The sequence below is a fragment of the Paraphaeosphaeria sporulosa genome (genome assembly GCF_001642045.1).
Source record: "Paraphaeosphaeria sporulosa strain AP3s5-JAC2a unplaced genomic scaffold CC84scaffold_5, whole genome shotgun sequence".
In the NCBI taxonomy this organism is placed as follows: Eukaryota; Fungi; Ascomycota; class Dothideomycetes; order Pleosporales; family Didymosphaeriaceae; genus Paraphaeosphaeria; species Paraphaeosphaeria sporulosa.
The window spans coordinates 2,736,969-2,754,804 of NW_017253364.1; the positions used below are offsets into that span (position 1 = coordinate 2,736,969).

Sequence of the window (17,836 nt, forward strand, 5' to 3'; positions counted from 1 at the left end):
CTCACCATCCCTTCCCAATCAATAGTAGATTATCCCCTTCTCATACTGTGCGAGGCGCGTAGTCTCGGCGTACATCTTCTCCAGCTCGTCGGCGCGTGAGGGACGCGCGTAGACCTGATTGAGATTAGCACTGAGGCAGGAGGTGATTTGGGAAGGGTATGGGGTTGTAGTGAGAAAGAGACACAGTTCTCCAGATGCAAAATGCCATGTCTGGAATGGGCGGAAGCTGGGTGTCTTTTCGCTGTCGTAGGGCATGATTGTTGTTGGGGGTCGACTCCAACTGGTCCTCATTTTCCTTTGATGGTTTTGCAATTACGGATGTACGCATTTTGTACTTTTGGTAGGAAGTGAAGTTGCGAGGTGGGACTGCGGCGAAGAGGCGTACGACGCAATATGGCTCATTGTGCCTCGTACATTGGGTATTCTGTTCTTTCTTGTAGCATTGCAAACGCCATGGACGCTGCAATGCACTTAGTGTCCGGTAGATTTGGGGGGCGACGTGCGTGGAATGTCTGTCGGCAGAAGCTAGGGGGGATTATGGGAACTGACCGCGAAAGGTGGAAAGGGCTCCTCTCAATCGCGGAGCCATATGTATAGAAGATAAAGAACAAAGAAGAATCTGCGCAAGAGCAGGGCGTGGCAATTACTCCATGGTATATTTGTGCTTTGAACAAGATATGGTTTACTCTATACCCTATCCTACGTTACGAATACTCTCAACAGTCCAGTGTTCGCGCCTAGGTGGGCTCAGACCAGTCCACTTGCTCCGTCACCGGTGCGCCGCCAGCTGAGTATCCGATCTTCAGCCTCAGTCGTAACCGTGCAGGTGCAGTCTGTAAGGCCGTTAGTAATGGTGCAAAACCTTTGTTGACATGGAAACTTACCCCATTGACGGCGGTTACTCTCATCTGCTGTGTAGCTTCCTGGCCAGCGTCCAGCTCACCCGAGCTGATGGGTTGTAACTGAAGCTTCTGACTCTTGGGCACGGCAGCTTGCAAGCTAACTCCGGATAGGTGGCTGAAGGTGCCCACGTTTCGGAAACGAGCAAGGAGCTGCACAGCAGTCGCGTCGCGCTTCAGCTGGAAAGTGACGTGTAGGTCGTTCTTGTTATAGGCAGTATGTGCTGGTGGCCCTGCTGCGGCAGGGGTTGAGCTTTGTGGTGGTGGAGACGACATGCCGCCGAGTATGTCTAATGAAGATGATGCGGGTGGCGGTCGTGATTGCGCAGGCGCTGGAGAGCTCGAAGGGCCCGAGTTGAAGAGATCCATAATGTTGGCGACATTAGAAGGAGGCGGTGAGGTTGTCTGAGGGCCAGGTGACGAAGTGGATGGGCCGCCTCCGCCAAGGATATCTGCAAGCAAGTCGGCGCTTTGAGCCTGCGACCCATTACCGTTGACATCCCCAGACACTCCAGAATCGCCCATGAGGTCGAGGAGAAGGTCTTCGGTCGCAGCCTGAGCCGGCTTCTTTTTCAGAACCTTCGACTGCCGCTTCTTAGTCGCTTCTCCAAGCACTCGTTGTTCCTCACGAATTTCGGGAGGGGGCATCTTTTCGAGAACACCTCTCCGAATTTGGTCGACACCAAAAAGGTTGAGGTACTCGACAGCACGTTGCTGGATCTCAATATCCAGGTTGGTGCCAAATCTTTGCAATAACCTCCTCAATCGCTCCACCTGTGCGGGCTCGTTCAGCCGGGTTGTGAGCTTGATTGAAGCTGTGATGATATACTGGGTAGAGATGAGTCCGGCATAGCTGCTGCTCAGTATTGTCTCGAAAAGATCAACGATGTCAGACTCTTTGACCTCTTTAACAAGCTCTTCCTCTTCGTACTGTCCACCTCTTAATAAAGCATCACCATATTCGCCGATGACCCATGCGCCTGCGAGGGTCAGACCCTCCTGCGTGATATCGTCCTTTAGTGCGGCGTAAAGCTTTTGGACAGAGTATGTCTGGAGATCCGGTGTTGTCGCAATGAGACGGACGAAAGAGGACAGAATTTGCTCCTTCACGTAGTTACCAGCAAGCTTCAGTACACGAAGCATTGTATCTACATGCCATCTCTTGTTTGGGGCGAAACGGTCCGCAGCAATGCCAATCTGGCTTGTCATCACAGGCTTGAACTCGTTATCGGCAACTTCCAGGAACGCAAGGAGCTCACGGATCAAAACGCGAACGTTGCTCTCGTTGATTAGCGTAAAACTGAGGTCCAAAGCTCTCCTCCGGATGGAGATATCGGGGTCTCGCAAACAGTCGAGAATCGTGTTCCGGTGGCGTTGCACGGCATTTGGCTCCACGGCAACGACTTTGATGAGAGTATTGAGAGCAACGTATCGAATGTTGTTGTCCCGGTTAGACAAGAATTTACCAAGGATGTTGACGCCAAGCACACGGAGACCAGAATCCGCTTCGATGTCCAGGATTGTGAGCACAGCTTCATACAAGATGGAATTCCCGACGTTCTTGGACGATTCGGTGTTGGTCGCGACCTGCGCTAGGATATCGTTGATTTGTTCGCTGACCCCGTTGTCGCCTCGGCCCAGGACGCGGAGCAGTTCTAGAATCTTGCATTGTAAGAATGGATCCGTGATGCCCTGCACGTCGTGCTCTGGGGCATATCCAGACGCCGATAATCCTTTCAAAATCTTGACCATGCTTGGCACTACCGGGCGGAATATGTCCCTGATGCCGTTCTCATCGTCCTCGGCCTCGTCTGCTTCGCAAAGGCTTATGACAAAGTTCAAGCCGCAGATCAAAACCCCATGATTCCGGTCCTGAAGCAGAAGCTTTGCCTTCTCCAAAAAGTGTTCCTGTAGCTCGGGCACCTTGCGGCATATCCTCATTGCGCAGATGGCGGCTTTCCGTCGTATGTACGGGTTCGCGCTGGATAGGATGGTCTCGACTTGGGGGAACAGGTCTCGCGCCATCTCGACAGAGGCAATGTTGCCGAGGGTGCACAATGCGAGGCCGACGACATACTGGTTGGGATGGTTCAAGTCGCTAGGCAGCCGTTAGCGATGATGTTGAACTTGCGAGACTGCGCACGTACTTCTGGAGCGAGTTTGTCACGAGCGTCAAGACTTCTTGGTTCTCATCCAGCAGCAGCATGGTGCCCAGATAACCCAGCCGCTTGTCGGCGAAGCGGGGGGATGCCAGCAGCTTCAGACATTCTATCTGTCCGAAATGCGTGCGCTCGCCCAATGTGAAGAGGTACAGGAGCTTCGCGACGTTGTTTCGCCTGGGTTGTGGTGAGCAGGTGTCCCCTCGACCAAGACGCGGAGGGTACACACCTCACGCCTGAATCGTGGCTTTCCTCCCTAAAGCTGGCCCTGATGGCAGCGCTCTCCTTCTGGACCACAGCCCGCTCGTCGGCGATGGTCTTTGCTGCGCGCACATTGCGGATGAATTGCTTCACTAGTCACATCTCAGCGTCGAGTCCATACCGGGGGCACAGAGGTAGGCATACACGAAGTCATTGTGGTGGTCTCGCGGACCCCACCTGGGCGGAATGTCGAGAATCACCAGTTGCGGCGCGGCGGAGCTCGGGGCGGGGCTGCTCCAACGTCGGACGTGCTGGCGAAGTGTCGAGGGAATCCGTGGTCGTGAGATACTGCAATGGTGGCTGATTATTCGGAGCACCAGCACTCTCCCCAAACCAGCAGCCGCAATGCAGCCCGGGCTAACGTCGGGCCGTCGCACCTTCCCACTGCGCCCAAAGCAGCTAGACGCACTTGCTCGCGGCCAGGTGATGTAAATGTACATTGTGGCACATGGCTTCCGCTGCCATTCCGAGCGTTCCGTCATCGCCGGCCAGCTAAAGTAGCCTACCTTGCCTTCGTGTTTACGCCTGCAGTCGCCCGCTGCACAGCACTTGCACTGTACGTCTATGCCCTGATCAGGATCTGGCCCTCTCATACACGTTCCCTTTTCGGACTGCGAAGCCACCCTCTGCAGAACGACCCCTGCCACTTTTCACCGACTGTAACACGCACCACGCCCCCTCGGGATTCACACGCGTGAAGCCGAGCAGTGATCAGCACTGACGGCTGGGCTGACACCACATATAAGAAAGTCGACCTCCAAGGCCCACCTGCCCTTCCAGCATGGTATGATTGCAAGTCGTGTCCTTTCATCATGGCCGAATCCACCTCCATCGACGCGGCAACCCAGAACGGGCACGCACACGTACACGAGCCGCGAGCGCGCAAACCTACGCGCATAGACTTTCTACGGCCGCGTCTGAGCGATGAGGCAATAGGCGCAAACGGTCAGATCGAGGGCAATGCCTCAGGTATCTCTAGGTGGGTCAGCGCCCTGTAGACGCATCCAGCAGCAATGCGAGTGTTGATACTGACGGCCGCAGTGGACGTACCACGCCCATCCCCGAAAATGCTCCTCCATCAGTCAAGGCAACCTCGTCGGCACGCCGCCAGGTTCGAGCTGAGCAAAAACGGCGCATCTTCCCCACCATCGAATACGTCGATCGCGTATCGCATTTCGATCCATCAAGCGACTACCGAGACTTTCGCGGGTTCTTTGTGCTGTTCTGGATTGGGCTTGCCATCATGGTCATAACCACTATGCTGCGCCATTACAAGGAGACGGGCTATCCTCTGAGTATCAGACAATGGGACCTGTTCAGGGAGAAGGTGTATGAACTAGGCGTCATTGACGGACTCATGGTGGGGTCGACCGCGCTCTCACTACCCATGCACAAGTTCTTCATGAACAGCAACGGCATCTTCCGCTGGAGCAAGCTGGGCATGGCGATTCAGAGCATATACCAGGTCTTCTGGCTGGCTTTCTGGTGCACCTACCCCTTCATCCGCGATTGGAGCTGGACTGCCCAGGTCTTCTTCACGCTACATTTGCTTGCCATCTTTATGAAGATGCATTCCTATGCGTGAGCTGCCTGAATGTAACTTGTAGCTTAATGCGACTGACACAACCAGTTTCTACAATGGCCATCTCAGCGAAACTAGACGCAGGCTTTACGATCTCGATAACCCACAAAACGTATCCAAGGCTGCAGCATATAGGTACCCCGCAGCGCGCACACATCTTCATGAGATACCCCAATCTCCCACGCACCAAAACAAAGAGGACTCGGAAAAAGAGCGAGTGGTGCATCTTCGCGAGGATCTTGCGCTTGAACTGACGTCTCCTCTCGGACATGTGTCGTACCCTGAAAATCTTACCATCGCAAACTATACGGATTTCATCTTCTGCCCTACATTGTGTTACGAGTTGGAGTACCCTCGAACAGCATCGACCCGCTGGTTGGAGCTCTTCTACAAGACACTGGCTGTGTTCGGGTGCATTTTCCTCCTGACGATTACGACTGAAGAGTTCATTCTACCCGTTCTAGACGAATCTGCCATTGCGCTGCAAACGTCGACCAGTGCTTCGGAGTTTGCCTTGATCCTCTCGGAGACGATAGGACGTCTACTGTTTCCGTTCATGGTCGCATTCCTTCTTGTCTTCCTCGTGATCTTTGAGTACATACTCGGCGCCTTTGCAGAGATTACGCGTAAGTGACATGCTTGAATCCTAGATCATCATACTAAACCTCACAGGATTCGCCGACCGTCAATTCTTTGCAGACTGGTGGAACAGTTGCGACTGGCTGGAGTTCTCGCGAGAATGGAACAAACCGGTGCACCACTTCTTCCGGCGACACGTCTATTCAGCATCGCGTGGTCACATGTCGCGCCCACTTGCGACGACAATAACCTTTTTCATCAGCGCGCTCGCACACGAATTAGTTATGGGTTGCATCACGCGGAAGTTCCGCGGCTACGGCTTCATCGCGATGATGCTGCAAATGCCCATAGTGCTGGTGCAGCGGTCCAAATGGGTGAAGGGCCGCACCCTTCTAAACAACGTGCTCTTCTGGTGCTCGATGATCCTCGGGCTTGCAATGGTGAGTAGCGAACTTGCGCGTGGTGTGCAGCGAAGCTGACTTTGACAGATGTGTGCTCTCTATGTTCTTGTATAATAGGTTTGGGACGGCCTTTGTCAATGGCCCAGCTTTTGGTCAGCAGAAATACCCTTTGTCATCTAGAAAGCGCTGCGACGACCCTGCAACTACTATTTGCCATGCCATGTGGCCTTATACCCCTCTCGTTACTGCAGCTTAGAGTAGAATTCATAGTTTGATTTATTTGTGTAAATGCAGATTTCAATGTGCAGCTGCAGTTGCCCTTCGTCCTGGCCCGAGGGCGAGATTACAGCCGCCTATCGTCCGCAAGGTATTCCTAAAAGAGGGTCTCTCAGGCGCACTCGGCACGGCCCATCCACAAGGCCGAGGCGTGGCGTGCACGATCGGGGCTGTGGGAGGCCCTGCGTTAGCACTAGGCCGGCGCTTTCTGCCCCAGAAGCTTGGCATATTACCTTGGTATGACGTCCCATGTTCCCTGCGTGTCTCGGGCTTGCTGTGTACAGGAAACAGCCATGTAGACATCGCGTGTAAGCCTCGTTCGCTCGTTCCACTGTAGACTCGTGCTGGCATACTATTTCCCTGAGCGATTGCCCATTCTTCCGCACTCATCCCTCGCTTCCAGGCCCGAAACGCGAGCCCAATGAATGGCTGTCATTGATGCGCGTCGGCGCCGACCACGGAAACCTCGGACATCTAGCAGCTTCACATAACGCACCATCTACGTAAATCAATAGACCACCAGCTTCACAAGTGGATCTGCAGCCTAAAAGCGACCCGCAGCGACACTTGCGTAGATCCCCATACCCCGTGGCTTCGCAAACCTGCCCCCACTCAACCAAAGTATGGCAGAGCTGCACAAGGCACTGGAGTGCCTACGCCCAAAGGACTTTGCAGATATCCCGGTGAATGACCTGAAGACCTTCCTTCCTGAAATCTTCGCCAAGGCAGAGCTCATAGCGAATTCCGTACCGCCACCGCCCAATGGCACGCCCTACGAGTCGTCGCAACGCTCCCGCAGCGATGCGAATTGCGCAAGATCCGCGGCAGAACTTACGATATCGAAGGCCCGAAGGCCGATACGACCAGAGCACGAGGCGTTACACAAAGCATGGGGAAAGCCGGTGAAGCTGGGCGCGAAGGAGACGGCGACGGGCATTAGTGTGTTCAAGATGGCGGGACACGATAGACACGGCGCGTGGTTTGCGAGGACAAGCGTGCATGAGGGGCTCGGTTTTGCGAAATGGAAGAAAGCCATGATGCGCGAGTTCCCAGCAAGTCTGGAGGTACAAGGCGGGCCGGGAGAGGGCAACGTGCGGGGGATTGGCGGAGACCAACGCTTGGAGGACATTAATGTTGACGGGATCGGGAAGCTCGAGGTGTACCAACTCTCCGCACAGTTCCCTGGACCGACCGCCCCTCGCGAGTTCCTGACCCTTCTGCTCACTTCGCCCAATTGCCTGAGCAACGCGTCCAAAGTCGGCGACGTAATGCCACGACACTACATGGTCGTCTCAATACCTGTTTCACATGAGAGTGCGCCCCCGAGAGACGGCATGGTTCGCGGCCAATACGAGTCCGTCGAAATGATCCGCGAAATTCCACTCGCGCATTCTCGACATGTATCGGCCTCAACATCTGATCTCCATAAACAAGATCAGAAGAAGACCAGGCCGAGAGACCACACGATCAGCTTTGCAGAATCGAGAGGACCACACGCAAAAGGCGAGAGAATCGACAGGATAGACGAAGCAGACGACGATGACCCGGAGACGAACCCTGTCGAATGGATAATGATTACGAGAAGCGACCCTGGGGGTGGTATACCACGATTCATGGTCGAGCGAGGTACCCCGGGAAGTATCGTCAATGATGCCGGAAAATTTCTGGACTGGGCATGCTCGAATGATGATTTCCCCTCTCGAGAAGAAGACGAACAGCACTCAACAGTGGCTGAACCCCTTGAAGAACATACCAGGCAAAGTTTCGACCGTCAGCCAAGGCTATCGATAGTAGAGAACAATGGTATACTAGCCGGAGTAGGTACAAGCATCGCAGACCGTCCCGTGTCCATACGCCACCCCTCTCAGCGAAACCTTGACGGTCAGAATGAGAAAGCCTCGACTATGTCCGATCAAACCGATCCAGCTATCGCCCAGGCTATCAACTCGCTCCACCGAACAGACTCGCAAAGCTCTACAGCGACCAGCTTATCAAGTATCGATTCCTTCGCCTCTGCAGAACAGTACAACACCGCCCCTGAAGGTCCACCCGTCTCCTCCCCTCTCTCCACCACATCTAACACTTCCATTCCTCTCGCCTCAGGCGACTCGTCAAAGTCCCCCACACAGCTGCAAGACCGCCACAACCGCGAACTCCAAAAGATTGAAGAGAAGCGCGCCAAATTAAAAGAAAGGCTTGACGCCGCGCGCAGCAAGCAGGACCAATCCACCCTGTCCTTGACCACCAAGTCCGAAAAGGAGCTCGAAAAAACCGCCGAAAAACACGCCCGCGAGAAAAAGAAGCAAGAGGAGAAATTCGCCAAGGAAGTGCGAAAGCTCGAGGCCCGCCGCGAGCGCGAAACCAAGAAGCTCCTCGCGCGCCAGCAGAAGGAGGCTGACAAGACGGCGCTCCAGAAAGCGCAACGCGAGCGTGACGAGTACAAGTCGCGGGCGGAGCTAGCGGAGCAGGAGCTCAGGATTGTGAAGGAGCAGATTGGTGAGCTGCAGAGGGAGAATACGGCGTTGGTAGCGGGTATGGGGAAGAGTGAGAAGGGGATGGAGGTGTTAAGGCGCGTAAGGGAGGAGTTGGAGGGGAAGAAGGGGAGGGAGAGGGCGGGGAGTCGGGGGAGTAATCGTAGCGGGGGGAGCGGGTCAGGGAGGAAGAGTGGGCATCAACGGGAGGGGAGTGGCTTAGCTAAGGGGGAGGGCCCAGAGTAGGGAGGGTGTTTTGCGTGTTGAAATACTTGGGTTGTGGGGTGTTACATTGCGAGATTATACCACTTGTTGCAATAAGACGGTAGCTGTTCAAATGAATGTCGGAATTCGAGCATCCGAGCTTTCACAACGGCGAAAGAATCTCGACTGGAATATCAATTCCCAGTCCGTGTCCCTCCAGCCTCGCGGCATCGATTCGCACTTTCTGGTCCGCCTGCCCACGACCAGTGAATCCTTGAACCCGTGCCAAAAGAGTGTGCGTGATAGCGTGTAAAAGATGTGAAATTCCCCAGCCCCATCCCCCCAAACACCCGTCTCCATAATCTTTTCTCTACCACTTATCCCGCCCATCACACGGCCCCCTCCCCGCCCCGCAATGACTCGTCGCACACCTATCATCCCGTCAGATGATTTGCATTTGACCTTACGTGCGGATATCACACACCCATAGTCCTCACACTTCCCGTTCGTAGCACATTCATACGCGTGGTCCACGTTCCACCCAGACGTCACCTGCGGACACCACCCGCAGTAGATACCCGGGTTCGACACGCCTGTGCACTTGCAGGCTTTCTTATCACAGTTGGCGCGCGGGGCCAGGGGGTCTGCCTTCAGAGCGTCCTCGCTGGGCAGAGCGGTGGTGAGGGCGGCGAAGGAGGTTAGGAGGAGGGTGAGTGCTGGGAGATGCATGGTGGTGGTGGTAGTTAGGGAGACTTGGGGGTATTGAATAAGAGTTTGGAGGACTAATTGCGGTGGAGATGAATTGCGTTATGACTAGGCGTGCTTGACGTGATCAGTAAAAGTGCATGGCTTTATATATTGGATTTCCATGGTGATAGGGAAGTTTGCGAGGAGTAGGCTGGTGTCGGCGGAACGGTAATATAATTTTTCTCGTGTTGGGTAAGCCATTTGAGGGGGATGCAGAAACCCGAACTGAATACGAGGCTAGAGCGTGACCTTTGATCCCAATCATGGCCGTGGAAGATATGCCGTAAGAATGTATGTATAGGTCTGTTCTGTCCTGGTATTCAGCTAGGTGAGGGGAATATGAGCGCACCTGCTAGTTCTGACTAAAGTCCTCGCATTTCTCGCTTCTAAAAGGCTTGTACTACCTCCTGTATAACCAACTTGAGCTGCATCGAAATGCACGACAAAACTGAATCTATGGCGAGTCTATCAATTCCTCATAACTTCTCGCATTCCTCGCTTTGCGCATGATCGTGCTACGTATCGTAGCCCTCAGTCTCGCAGGACGCGCCTGTATCCCCGCACAACTACTCTCCTTTCACGCCTTCCCACGTGCCCAAAACCCAATTCGCAACCTTCTCCGTATCCTCGGGCTGCACAGGGTAATGGTGTCCCATAGCAAACTCAAGAACGCCATTCTTCCCCTTCTCCACATCCACCTTGGGCTCCACATCCGTCTCATACGCGCTCCCAATCAACAACTTCCCCGCCCACGCCCACTCATCCTGGCTCCCCAGCACATGCAGCGCCGGCAGCACAATCTTTTCTTCCAGCAACGCCTTCTGCTGGTCCTCGTCCTGGCCCGACGTTTTAACAGCCTCCAGCACAGCCGCAGGCACCAGCGCCGGCGGGAACGACGAACACACGCTCAGTCCGAAGCGGATGTCAGCTAGCCACTCCAAAGCCTTGCCCTTTCCTTCCTTCGCTAACACCCGCTGGATCTGCGACGCCTTGAGTAGACCAGCGACCACGCGTGTGCCCTGCGAGAAGCCGATGACGCCGACGACTTTGCTGCCTTTGCTGCGTGCCCGGGAGACGGCGGCTTCGATGAGAGAGCAGACTTCGGGGAGCATCGGGCCGTAGGTTGGGCTGGTGGACGCGTTCACGATGTCGCTGGGGGGTGCCCAGCGGTAGAAGGGACCGCAGCCGTCGAAGAAGGGGAGGATACCTGGGCCGGCGGCAGATTCGATTGGACCTGGGTTTTCTTAACTTAGAGGATGCAATGTGAGGTTTCGGGGTGGGGTTATGGAGTTGGTAGAATGCATGGATGAAGCTGTGGGAGATGGAAGTAAATGTCCGCGATTACATAGCGGCGGTATTGGATTGTATATTGTGGGAATGGATATGGACAGTAATCTGGTCGAAATTGACATACCACACAGTGCCTCTATCTCGAAATGCTGTTTCAGAAACCGCGATATGCGAGCCAGCTGTACGTAATGAATCGTGTCGTTGCTGCCAGAGCCATGGAAAGCGAGAAGCGTAGGTTTCGCCATGCTTAAGGTCGCGTTTGCGAGTGTTCTCAATTGTTTATTCTCCGATCTGTACGAGAATGATGGAGTTCAGGGCTCTGCTCACCGACGGAGGTGGTTCCAATCTTTGCGTTTGTCCTAGGACCGTGCCTTCCAGTTCCACCTCTTCACTTTCTGCTTCCAGCACGTTACACGTACTTTGGCTACTCTCTGCGTAGCTTGAATCTCTGGTCTTTCAACCTTGAATGTATTTCTTTTGCTCCGTGCTCTTGCGTGCTCACTCAGCTCTCGACTGCGGGGTATTCGAGTACCCAGTGCTATGCAAATATCTTATTTCGGGACCTTCAACGTGACAAACAAATCTATACACCTGTAATGTTATGTACAATATCAATCGGGGTGCATTCGTAAAGTACAAGTGGTGGGGAGGGACTGCAGGTCAAGGATGATGCTATCGGAGGCCGAGGTGAGTTGCCTAATTGGGATTAGGCGCGACGGCTAGATATGATGCAGAAGGGGAAGACTACACTTCAACTAAACGATATGTCGGGCGCGAGAACGAAGACTGTACCATCCTAGCGGAGTTTGGCAATATAGACGTTCAATGCTCAGACCCACTCACGCCTCGTAATACCAACATACAGCACTATTGTGGTCAACCTTGCGCTGATTCCCAGTAGCCCGCTTATATAAGCGGTCAAAACCAACGTCCCGCCCCTCATTGCGCACGTAGGTAGAACTGTGCAGGGCCTTGTTGGATTGATAACCCAGGAAGCCGGCTCCTAGGAGGAACAGTGCGGACGGCCCGATACTTCGAGACCTGGTGTTGGCAATGGCGACCCGCAGAGTCATATCGAAAGACAAGAACGATCATGAAGCGGCCTCACATATGGGAGCGATTATTGACAAAGTTAACCCGAATAGGGCCAGATGTATCGGAGGAGACTGCGCGAGCGCACGAAGCAGAAATATCCCACCTCCATGCACCGAATGTTCCTCCCAAAGTTGTACCGAACATGCTTTATCCGGTAGTAACATGATTCTCCGCCGCCACAATGTGCCTCTCCGCCGCCATAAACACAATCGTCACTCACTCATCATCCCGCTGCAATCTCCGTACAGTATCCACCACTCCCCGACAACAATCCATATCCTATTCTGAGCAGGTATGTTGAGAGCAGCACCTACGACTGACGCGGAAAAATCCACTGGACTCTGGTAGAGATTGCGGCCGTCACCTTCCGCGTGAACCATGCGAAAACCCCGAGTACTACAACACCTTTGGCGCCAGACTTTCCGCGCCTCCGAAGAGCATTCGCAAAGACCGAGCCTGGGTGGGCGCGAAATTTAGTGGAAGATGAGGATGAATCCTCAAGTTGGAACGAAGCAGGAAAAGTCATGACAATTGAGATGTGCACTCTTGTCCGGAATCTCCGAAGCGAAATGGCCCGGAATCGCTGGCTCTTAGTCCACCCAAGAGACAAGCTGCTTGTGGAAAGAATGGCGTTGGACCCTATCAAGGATCTGAGCTGGACTTGGATTTTGCCTTGGAGCGCATGGGAAGATGCAATCGTGGTTATGGTTACGGTTGCCGTAGACCTGAAAGCACACATGCCGCTAGAATACTAATCAAGCGTCGATTCACTTTCTGCCGCATGCCTTGCATACTACGTGCGGGACGTAACGTAATTGAGGTCCCTTCGTAGAGTCCATGTGGGAACGCTGCCCAAGAAGACGATATATTACTGTGCCTGTCTAGGCCGGATGGATGGGGCTGGCTCCGGCAGCTCCCACCTGCCACACTTCACGACCCAAGCAGATTTTCAAAATTCAACACAGGATTCTTGCCCCGTGGGATGTAGGTGATGACTCAACCCACTACTCCAGGAGAAAACATGGAACAAACTATTCTTCTCCCCTACTTCCCATCCACCAACCTCCCCAAGGAGCTGACGCGACTCGTTTCCCTTGCAGTGGCGCGTCACTTTCTCGCGCAACAGGCTTCACTGTAAATGCTTTCGGTTCTTCCGGAATAGTTTATGCATCTGTTTGGCAGCATAAGTGTCCTAGACTGCAGTATATGAGTGAAAATCACTGCATTTCTTAGTATATCTGAGTTCCATATATTAAATATATCCGAACTTGTTGGAATTCTCGGCGCCTTCAACCTACTCTATCCAACCACTCAAAAAGCGCCGCATGATACCTCTCACTCTCCTGGATCTGCGGCGCATGTCCCAAGTCCTCAAACTCGACCAAATCTGCCCCTGGTATCTTGCCCGCAGTTTCCTTTCCCAGGACCGAGTAGTGCCCCAGCTTCGCCTGCACCTCTGGCGGACTCCACGCCTTGCCTGCTACACATTAGCTACCACCTCTCACAACAGTGATCTTAGAACACTCACCTATAGCAGTGTTGTCTTTCGTCCCGATCAACAGCAGAGTCTTCGCCTTCACAAGCCCAAATTCATACACGACCGGCTGCGTCAGCACCGCGTCCGTCGTAAGCGCCATATCATACGCAAACGCCATCCCCTCTTCTCCAGAGCGATACAGCGAAACCAGCATATTGACCCAGACATCGTACTCATCCTTCCACGTATTGACGTAGTACGTCGCCTGCTGGTACTTCCTCACACTTGTATAATTCGTCTTCAGCTCGTCCGCGTACAAAAGATCAATCGCGCGCCACGGCACACCCAGCGCCTTCCAGTCCTCCAGCCCGATAGGATTCGTCAGGATGAGGTGGGAGGTTGTGTTGGGGTACATGAGCGCGAATCGCGTCGCTAGCATGCCGCCCATACTGTGGCCCAGGATCTTGGCCTGCGGGATTTCCAGCGCGTCGAGCAGGGATTTCGTATTTGAGGCTAGCTGCTGCAGCGAGAACTGATAGTGGGGCGGCTTGGAGGACTTGCAGAAGCCGATCTGGTCGGGGATGACGACGCGGTAGTTGTGCGCAAGCAGACGGCGCGCGGTGTCTTCCCAGGTTGCGCCGCAGAAATTTTTGCCGTGGAGGAGGACGATGGTGGAAATCGGGGCTGAGCTAGGTTGGATGTCCATGTATGCCATTGAAAGATTCAGGAGCTGGGTAGTGAGTGGGTAGTGGTGGACGGTCCATGGATAGGTATAATTCCAGGTGCTGGGTGGGATGACGGTTTGGCTAAGGACGGTGGGAAGGAGGAAAGTTGAGAGCCAGGTGAGGGAGCGCATCTTGAAGATGTGCGACTGGCGGTGCGGTGCACCATGAGCATGGGCGGGGATATTATGTGGCTGCCGCATCCCTGTCATCGCGTGCAGGGCATGCTGTGCGATGACGCCTGCCAATTTGGGATTACTTGCCGTTTCCGTTGTAGAAGGTCGGTGTTCCATACAGTATAGTCTCCTTGGACAAGCCCTACGAACAAGGCTTCGTCGTTATGGGCTGTAAGGAGGTCATGATCGATCGCAAAGACTCGTGACCTATAACACGTGCAGCATCAGGCAAGAAATTGCGGTAGAATTGGTATCAAACTGGACTCATGTAGACAATGCTGAATGCGCTTTGGCGGGCATCATCATCCGCTAGGCATCAGCCCCGAAATCGTAAACAAACGTACATGAACAGATCGCAGATCACTAGCGTTTTGCAGTCCGCTCTAGACCCAACGCCCGCTAACATTATCATCAGCTTTTGTCGACCCGTTTGTCAGTAGCGACACGATCAGACTCGATTGATCTCATCTAGCTTGTTGAGCATGCCTTGCACCTCCCTGACCAATTCTTTCCGCCTCATCCTGGCGTCTTGATCGCCTTCGACCTCAACACCATCCAGCTTCAGCAGAATCTGCGTCATGATGGTCTCAGACAGCTTCTTGTACTCGAATTGCCTCTTCGCTGGCTCTTCAGGTGGGTTCTGCATGTACTTGACGCACAGCGGGACGTATTCGGTATGAAACTTGGACGCAAGCACGTCGAGCTTGCCCATTGGGGTCTGCGGTGTTGCGGCGCCAGACACAGGTGCGGACTTGGACGTCGGTCGGGGTCCAGGAATATTGGAAGGAATGGGAAGGTACTCTGCGCCAGCGACTGGTCCAGCGTTCGAGTACGCAAGGCCAGGCGTGCTGGGGTCCGACGAGGGAGCGCCCTTCTTCTTGCTCTTCCTGCCACCGCGCTTCCTGTTCTTCTTCTTGCCGGACGTGTTCACGCCAGAGTCGATACCGCTAGTGTCGTCCTCGTCTTCGCCGTCGCTCCAGGCTCGTGGTGACGAAGGCTCGGCACCTGGCGCCAGGCTGCCGGTAGCCGTCTCGCCTACCGAGCACAGAATCTCACTGCCGCTGCCATCGCCACGGAGGCCTTCCTCGCGAGCCGTGCGCTCGTCGTGCTTCAGGTTCTTGCCCTTGTAGAACAAGCGTATCCGGCGCGGGTCGTCCACGCCAAGCTTCTTCGCAGCTGCCTGCCGTACCGTACTGATCCTCAGATCACCATCTCGTATGCTCTGCGCGGCAAAGTGTGTGGGGTACTTTGTGCCGTCCTTCTTGAAGACCAGTACGTCGGTCGCGCGGTTCGGGTCCTTGTCGTCCCATTCGACAATCTCGGGGCGCGACGAGCTGCGGTTGCGGCCCTCCTCCTTCTTCAGGTCTGCCGAGGTGATGTAGGAATAGTCGGAATCAGACACCTCGCCGGTGTTGGGAGAGCTGCGCCCAAAGGGCGAGAAGCGACCGCCCCAGCCGCTGCCGCCGGTGCCGCGAGAGAACCACGACATGGTCAGAAAGACAGTCGCGACGAGGATGGAGAGCAGGGTGAGGTATGCAGGATCGTCGAAGCGAGGGTGGGTGAGCAGGTCGATCACGTCGCTGAGGCCGCCTTCACGGGCAATGTATGCGAGTCGCGACAGGGTGTCGGTGGGCGGCGGGTGCTGCGAGGCAGGCGCGGCCGTGGTGCCAAGATACGGGTGGTGTAGAAGAAAATTGACAGACTTCTTCAAGTCTGCGAACCGATCTGTAAACGACGCCACGGTGAATGTGTAGAGCCACGCGGGCCAGCTTGCAATAAATGAATAAAGGCCCCTCCAACGACGTAAGCGCAGCTCAGAAGTTGCTAGTGCCTGCGAGCAGATTGGTCAGGCAGTAGTGGGCCGCAGCGAAACTCGTAGAGCAATGCCGCCGCGGTGGAGAGGCGTGACGTCGAGTCGCGTGCCTTAGTCAGCTGGCAGGCACGCGAGTCATTCGCACCACCTGGTCTGGAGCCTGCTCCTACCCTCACGATATCACCGTGGCAGTGTGCACGACGGCGAAGCTTCTATTCGTGGTATGGCGTGGTCTTCAAGCGCTACTCCGCAGAGACGTACATCGCCTGCCGGTCTGCCCTGATGCCTACTATGGGTACTAGTAGTAGTTGGTACTCACCATCACCTCCTCCCACTCCTTCAATTGAGCCAATGTCTCCTCGCATCTCTGCTTCACGTCCTCATAGCAGTCTACACCTATTGGCATTCTCAACGGAACACTTCTGTTACTCGCGACTCCCTCGCCCTTGACAAGGTCAACCATCACCCGTGCAAACTTCACCGGGTCGCCGGGCTGCGCTTGATCCTCCTCCGCCAAGCCCTCGATCTTCGCGTCCAGCATAGATGAGTATGCAGGGCTATCTGATTGCACCGGCGCCTTCATGTTCCCAGGCGAGAGCAAATTGGTGCGGAAGCGACCCGGCTCAATGAGCACTGTGCGGATCCCCAGATGGCTCGTCTCGCGCTGGAGTGCCTCAGCGATGCCTATCGAACACATCAGCATGTCTTCACAAACACTCTTTACTCCATGACCTCCAGAGAACTCACCTGCCAGTGCGAACTTGCACCCCGCATACGCCCCACACGCATCGTGCCCAACCCACCCACTCAAACTCCCCACAAGCACCACCGTCCCACTCCTACGTTCTCTCATCCCCTTGAGCACCGCGCTCGTCATTTTCACCACGCCAAACACGTTGGTTTCAAACTGTGCTACCCAGTCATCGTGTGTTAACTCCTCGACAGTACCAATTTGGATGTAGCCTGCGTTGTTGACGAGGACGTCAAGACGTCCGTGAAGCGCGGTGGCTTGTGCTACGGCGGCTGAGATTTTGGATGGCGGTGCTGTGACGTCCAGGTGTATGACGGAGAGGTTTGCTGCGTTGGGATGATCTTTAAGGGAAGCAGGCAACTTTGAGGGATTACGGAGAGTCGCGATAGCGATGTCACCGCGGGCGAGGACGTGGGTGGCCAAGTGCAGACCGAGGCCGGAGGAGCAGCCTGTAATCAGCCACACGAGGGGCGCCATTTGATGAAGTTTGGGCGTTGCTGGTCTGGTGTTTATCTATCGGAAACGATGGCTGCTTGGGTTGAGTAGATCTCTGGAATAGATGCGGACAACAATCGCAATCGTAGATCTTTATATATGGTCGGCATGGTTACGCCCACTTGATGCGTCCGGTCCCACGTGCTCTAAGCCTAGGACTGACCATCAAAGGCAGTCAACGGCAAAGGTGAGTTGAGTCACAGTATTTGCGACGATTGATGCTTCGCCCGAAAGCAATCGGACCCACAGCATTGTAGGTGTTGACGCTACACTACGCCCGCACACTAACTCCTATGTCCGCTTATTAATACCGTCAACACTCAACTCTTACCGTTCATGGTTACACCAATGCCCTTTCACACTTAGGCTATCATGAAATTGTAGTCTCTACATACGATGCTAACGATAACCCAATCGAACCACAACTCAAGCACAACA

The 17,836-nt window shown here is 54.6% G+C and overlaps 9 protein-coding genes across 9 annotated transcripts; 2 read left to right on the forward strand and 7 right to left on the reverse strand.

Annotated features, from left to right (window-relative positions):
* Positions 1 to 737: 737 nt before the first annotated feature.
* Positions 738 to 3,473, reverse strand: CC84DRAFT_1217612 (AP-1 complex subunit gamma-1; the record flags this gene model as incomplete). Its single annotated transcript, XM_018182913.1, has 5 exons — positions 738 to 833; positions 885 to 2,997; positions 3,047 to 3,235; positions 3,288 to 3,411; positions 3,464 to 3,473. 5 exons carry the CDS (start codon positions 3,471 to 3,473, stop codon positions 738 to 740), a joined length of 2,532 nt encoding a protein of 843 aa, XP_018036750.1.
* A 314-nt stretch (positions 3,474 to 3,787) lies between these two features.
* On the forward strand, positions 3,788 to 6,142 carry CC84DRAFT_1164666 (uncharacterized protein). Its single transcript, XM_018178534.1, has 5 exons — positions 3,788 to 4,298; positions 4,361 to 4,900; positions 4,950 to 5,527; positions 5,574 to 5,920; positions 5,969 to 6,142. Exons 1-5 carry the CDS (start codon positions 4,132 to 4,134, stop codon positions 5,993 to 5,995), a joined length of 1,659 nt encoding a protein of 552 aa, XP_018036751.1. The 5' UTR covers positions 3,788 to 4,131; the 3' UTR covers positions 5,996 to 6,142.
* CC84DRAFT_762894 (uncharacterized protein) lies at positions 6,054 to 6,663 on the reverse strand. Its single transcript, XM_018187343.1, has one exon. It carries the CDS (start codon positions 6,545 to 6,547, stop codon positions 6,179 to 6,181), a length of 369 nt encoding a protein of 122 aa, XP_018036752.1. The 5' UTR covers positions 6,548 to 6,663; the 3' UTR covers positions 6,054 to 6,178.
* Positions 6,443 to 8,874, forward strand: CC84DRAFT_1146465 (uncharacterized protein; the record flags this gene model as incomplete). Its single annotated transcript, XM_018176553.1, has 3 exons — positions 6,443 to 7,557; positions 7,708 to 8,038; positions 8,084 to 8,874. Exons 1-3 carry the CDS (start codon positions 6,781 to 6,783, stop codon positions 8,872 to 8,874), a joined length of 1,899 nt encoding a protein of 632 aa, XP_018036753.1. The 5' UTR covers positions 6,443 to 6,780.
* A 43-nt stretch (positions 8,875 to 8,917) lies between these two features.
* CC84DRAFT_763029 (uncharacterized protein) lies at positions 8,918 to 9,853 on the reverse strand. Its single transcript, XM_018187344.1, has one exon. It carries the CDS (start codon positions 9,559 to 9,561, stop codon positions 8,962 to 8,964), a length of 600 nt encoding a protein of 199 aa, XP_018036754.1. The 5' UTR covers positions 9,562 to 9,853; the 3' UTR covers positions 8,918 to 8,961.
* Positions 9,666 to 11,494, reverse strand: CC84DRAFT_762891 (uncharacterized protein). Its single transcript, XM_018187342.1, has 3 exons — positions 10,994 to 11,494; positions 9,929 to 10,813; positions 9,666 to 9,761 (listed from the first exon to the last, which is right to left on the reverse strand). Exons 1-2 carry the CDS (start codon positions 11,112 to 11,114, stop codon positions 10,146 to 10,148), a joined length of 789 nt encoding a protein of 262 aa, XP_018036755.1. The 5' UTR covers positions 11,115 to 11,494; the 3' UTR covers positions 9,666 to 9,761; positions 9,929 to 10,145.
* A 1,759-nt stretch (positions 11,495 to 13,253) lies between these two features.
* Positions 13,254 to 14,297, reverse strand: CC84DRAFT_1187305 (alpha/beta hydrolase fold domain-containing protein; the record flags this gene model as incomplete). The annotated part of the gene is made up of 2 exons (XM_018180919.1): positions 13,254 to 13,441; positions 13,493 to 14,297. 2 exons carry the CDS (start codon positions 14,295 to 14,297, stop codon positions 13,254 to 13,256), a joined length of 993 nt encoding a protein of 330 aa, XP_018036756.1.
* Positions 14,298 to 14,787: 490 nt separating this feature from the next.
* Positions 14,788 to 15,828, reverse strand: CC84DRAFT_1187306 (uncharacterized protein; the record flags this gene model as incomplete). The annotated part of the gene is made up of 1 exon (XM_018180920.1): positions 14,788 to 15,828. One exon carries the CDS (start codon positions 15,826 to 15,828, stop codon positions 14,788 to 14,790), a length of 1,041 nt encoding a protein of 346 aa, XP_018036757.1.
* A 523-nt stretch (positions 15,829 to 16,351) lies between these two features.
* On the reverse strand, positions 16,352 to 17,447 carry CC84DRAFT_1196440 (NAD(P)-binding protein). The gene is made up of 2 exons (XM_018181462.1): positions 16,900 to 17,447; positions 16,352 to 16,836 (listed from the first exon to the last, which is right to left on the reverse strand). The coding sequence occupies exons 1-2, from the start codon at positions 17,378 to 17,380 to the stop codon at positions 16,451 to 16,453; spliced, it is 867 nt and encodes a 288-aa protein (XP_018036758.1). The 5' UTR covers positions 17,381 to 17,447; the 3' UTR covers positions 16,352 to 16,450.
* Positions 17,448 to 17,836: the final 389 nt, after the last annotated feature.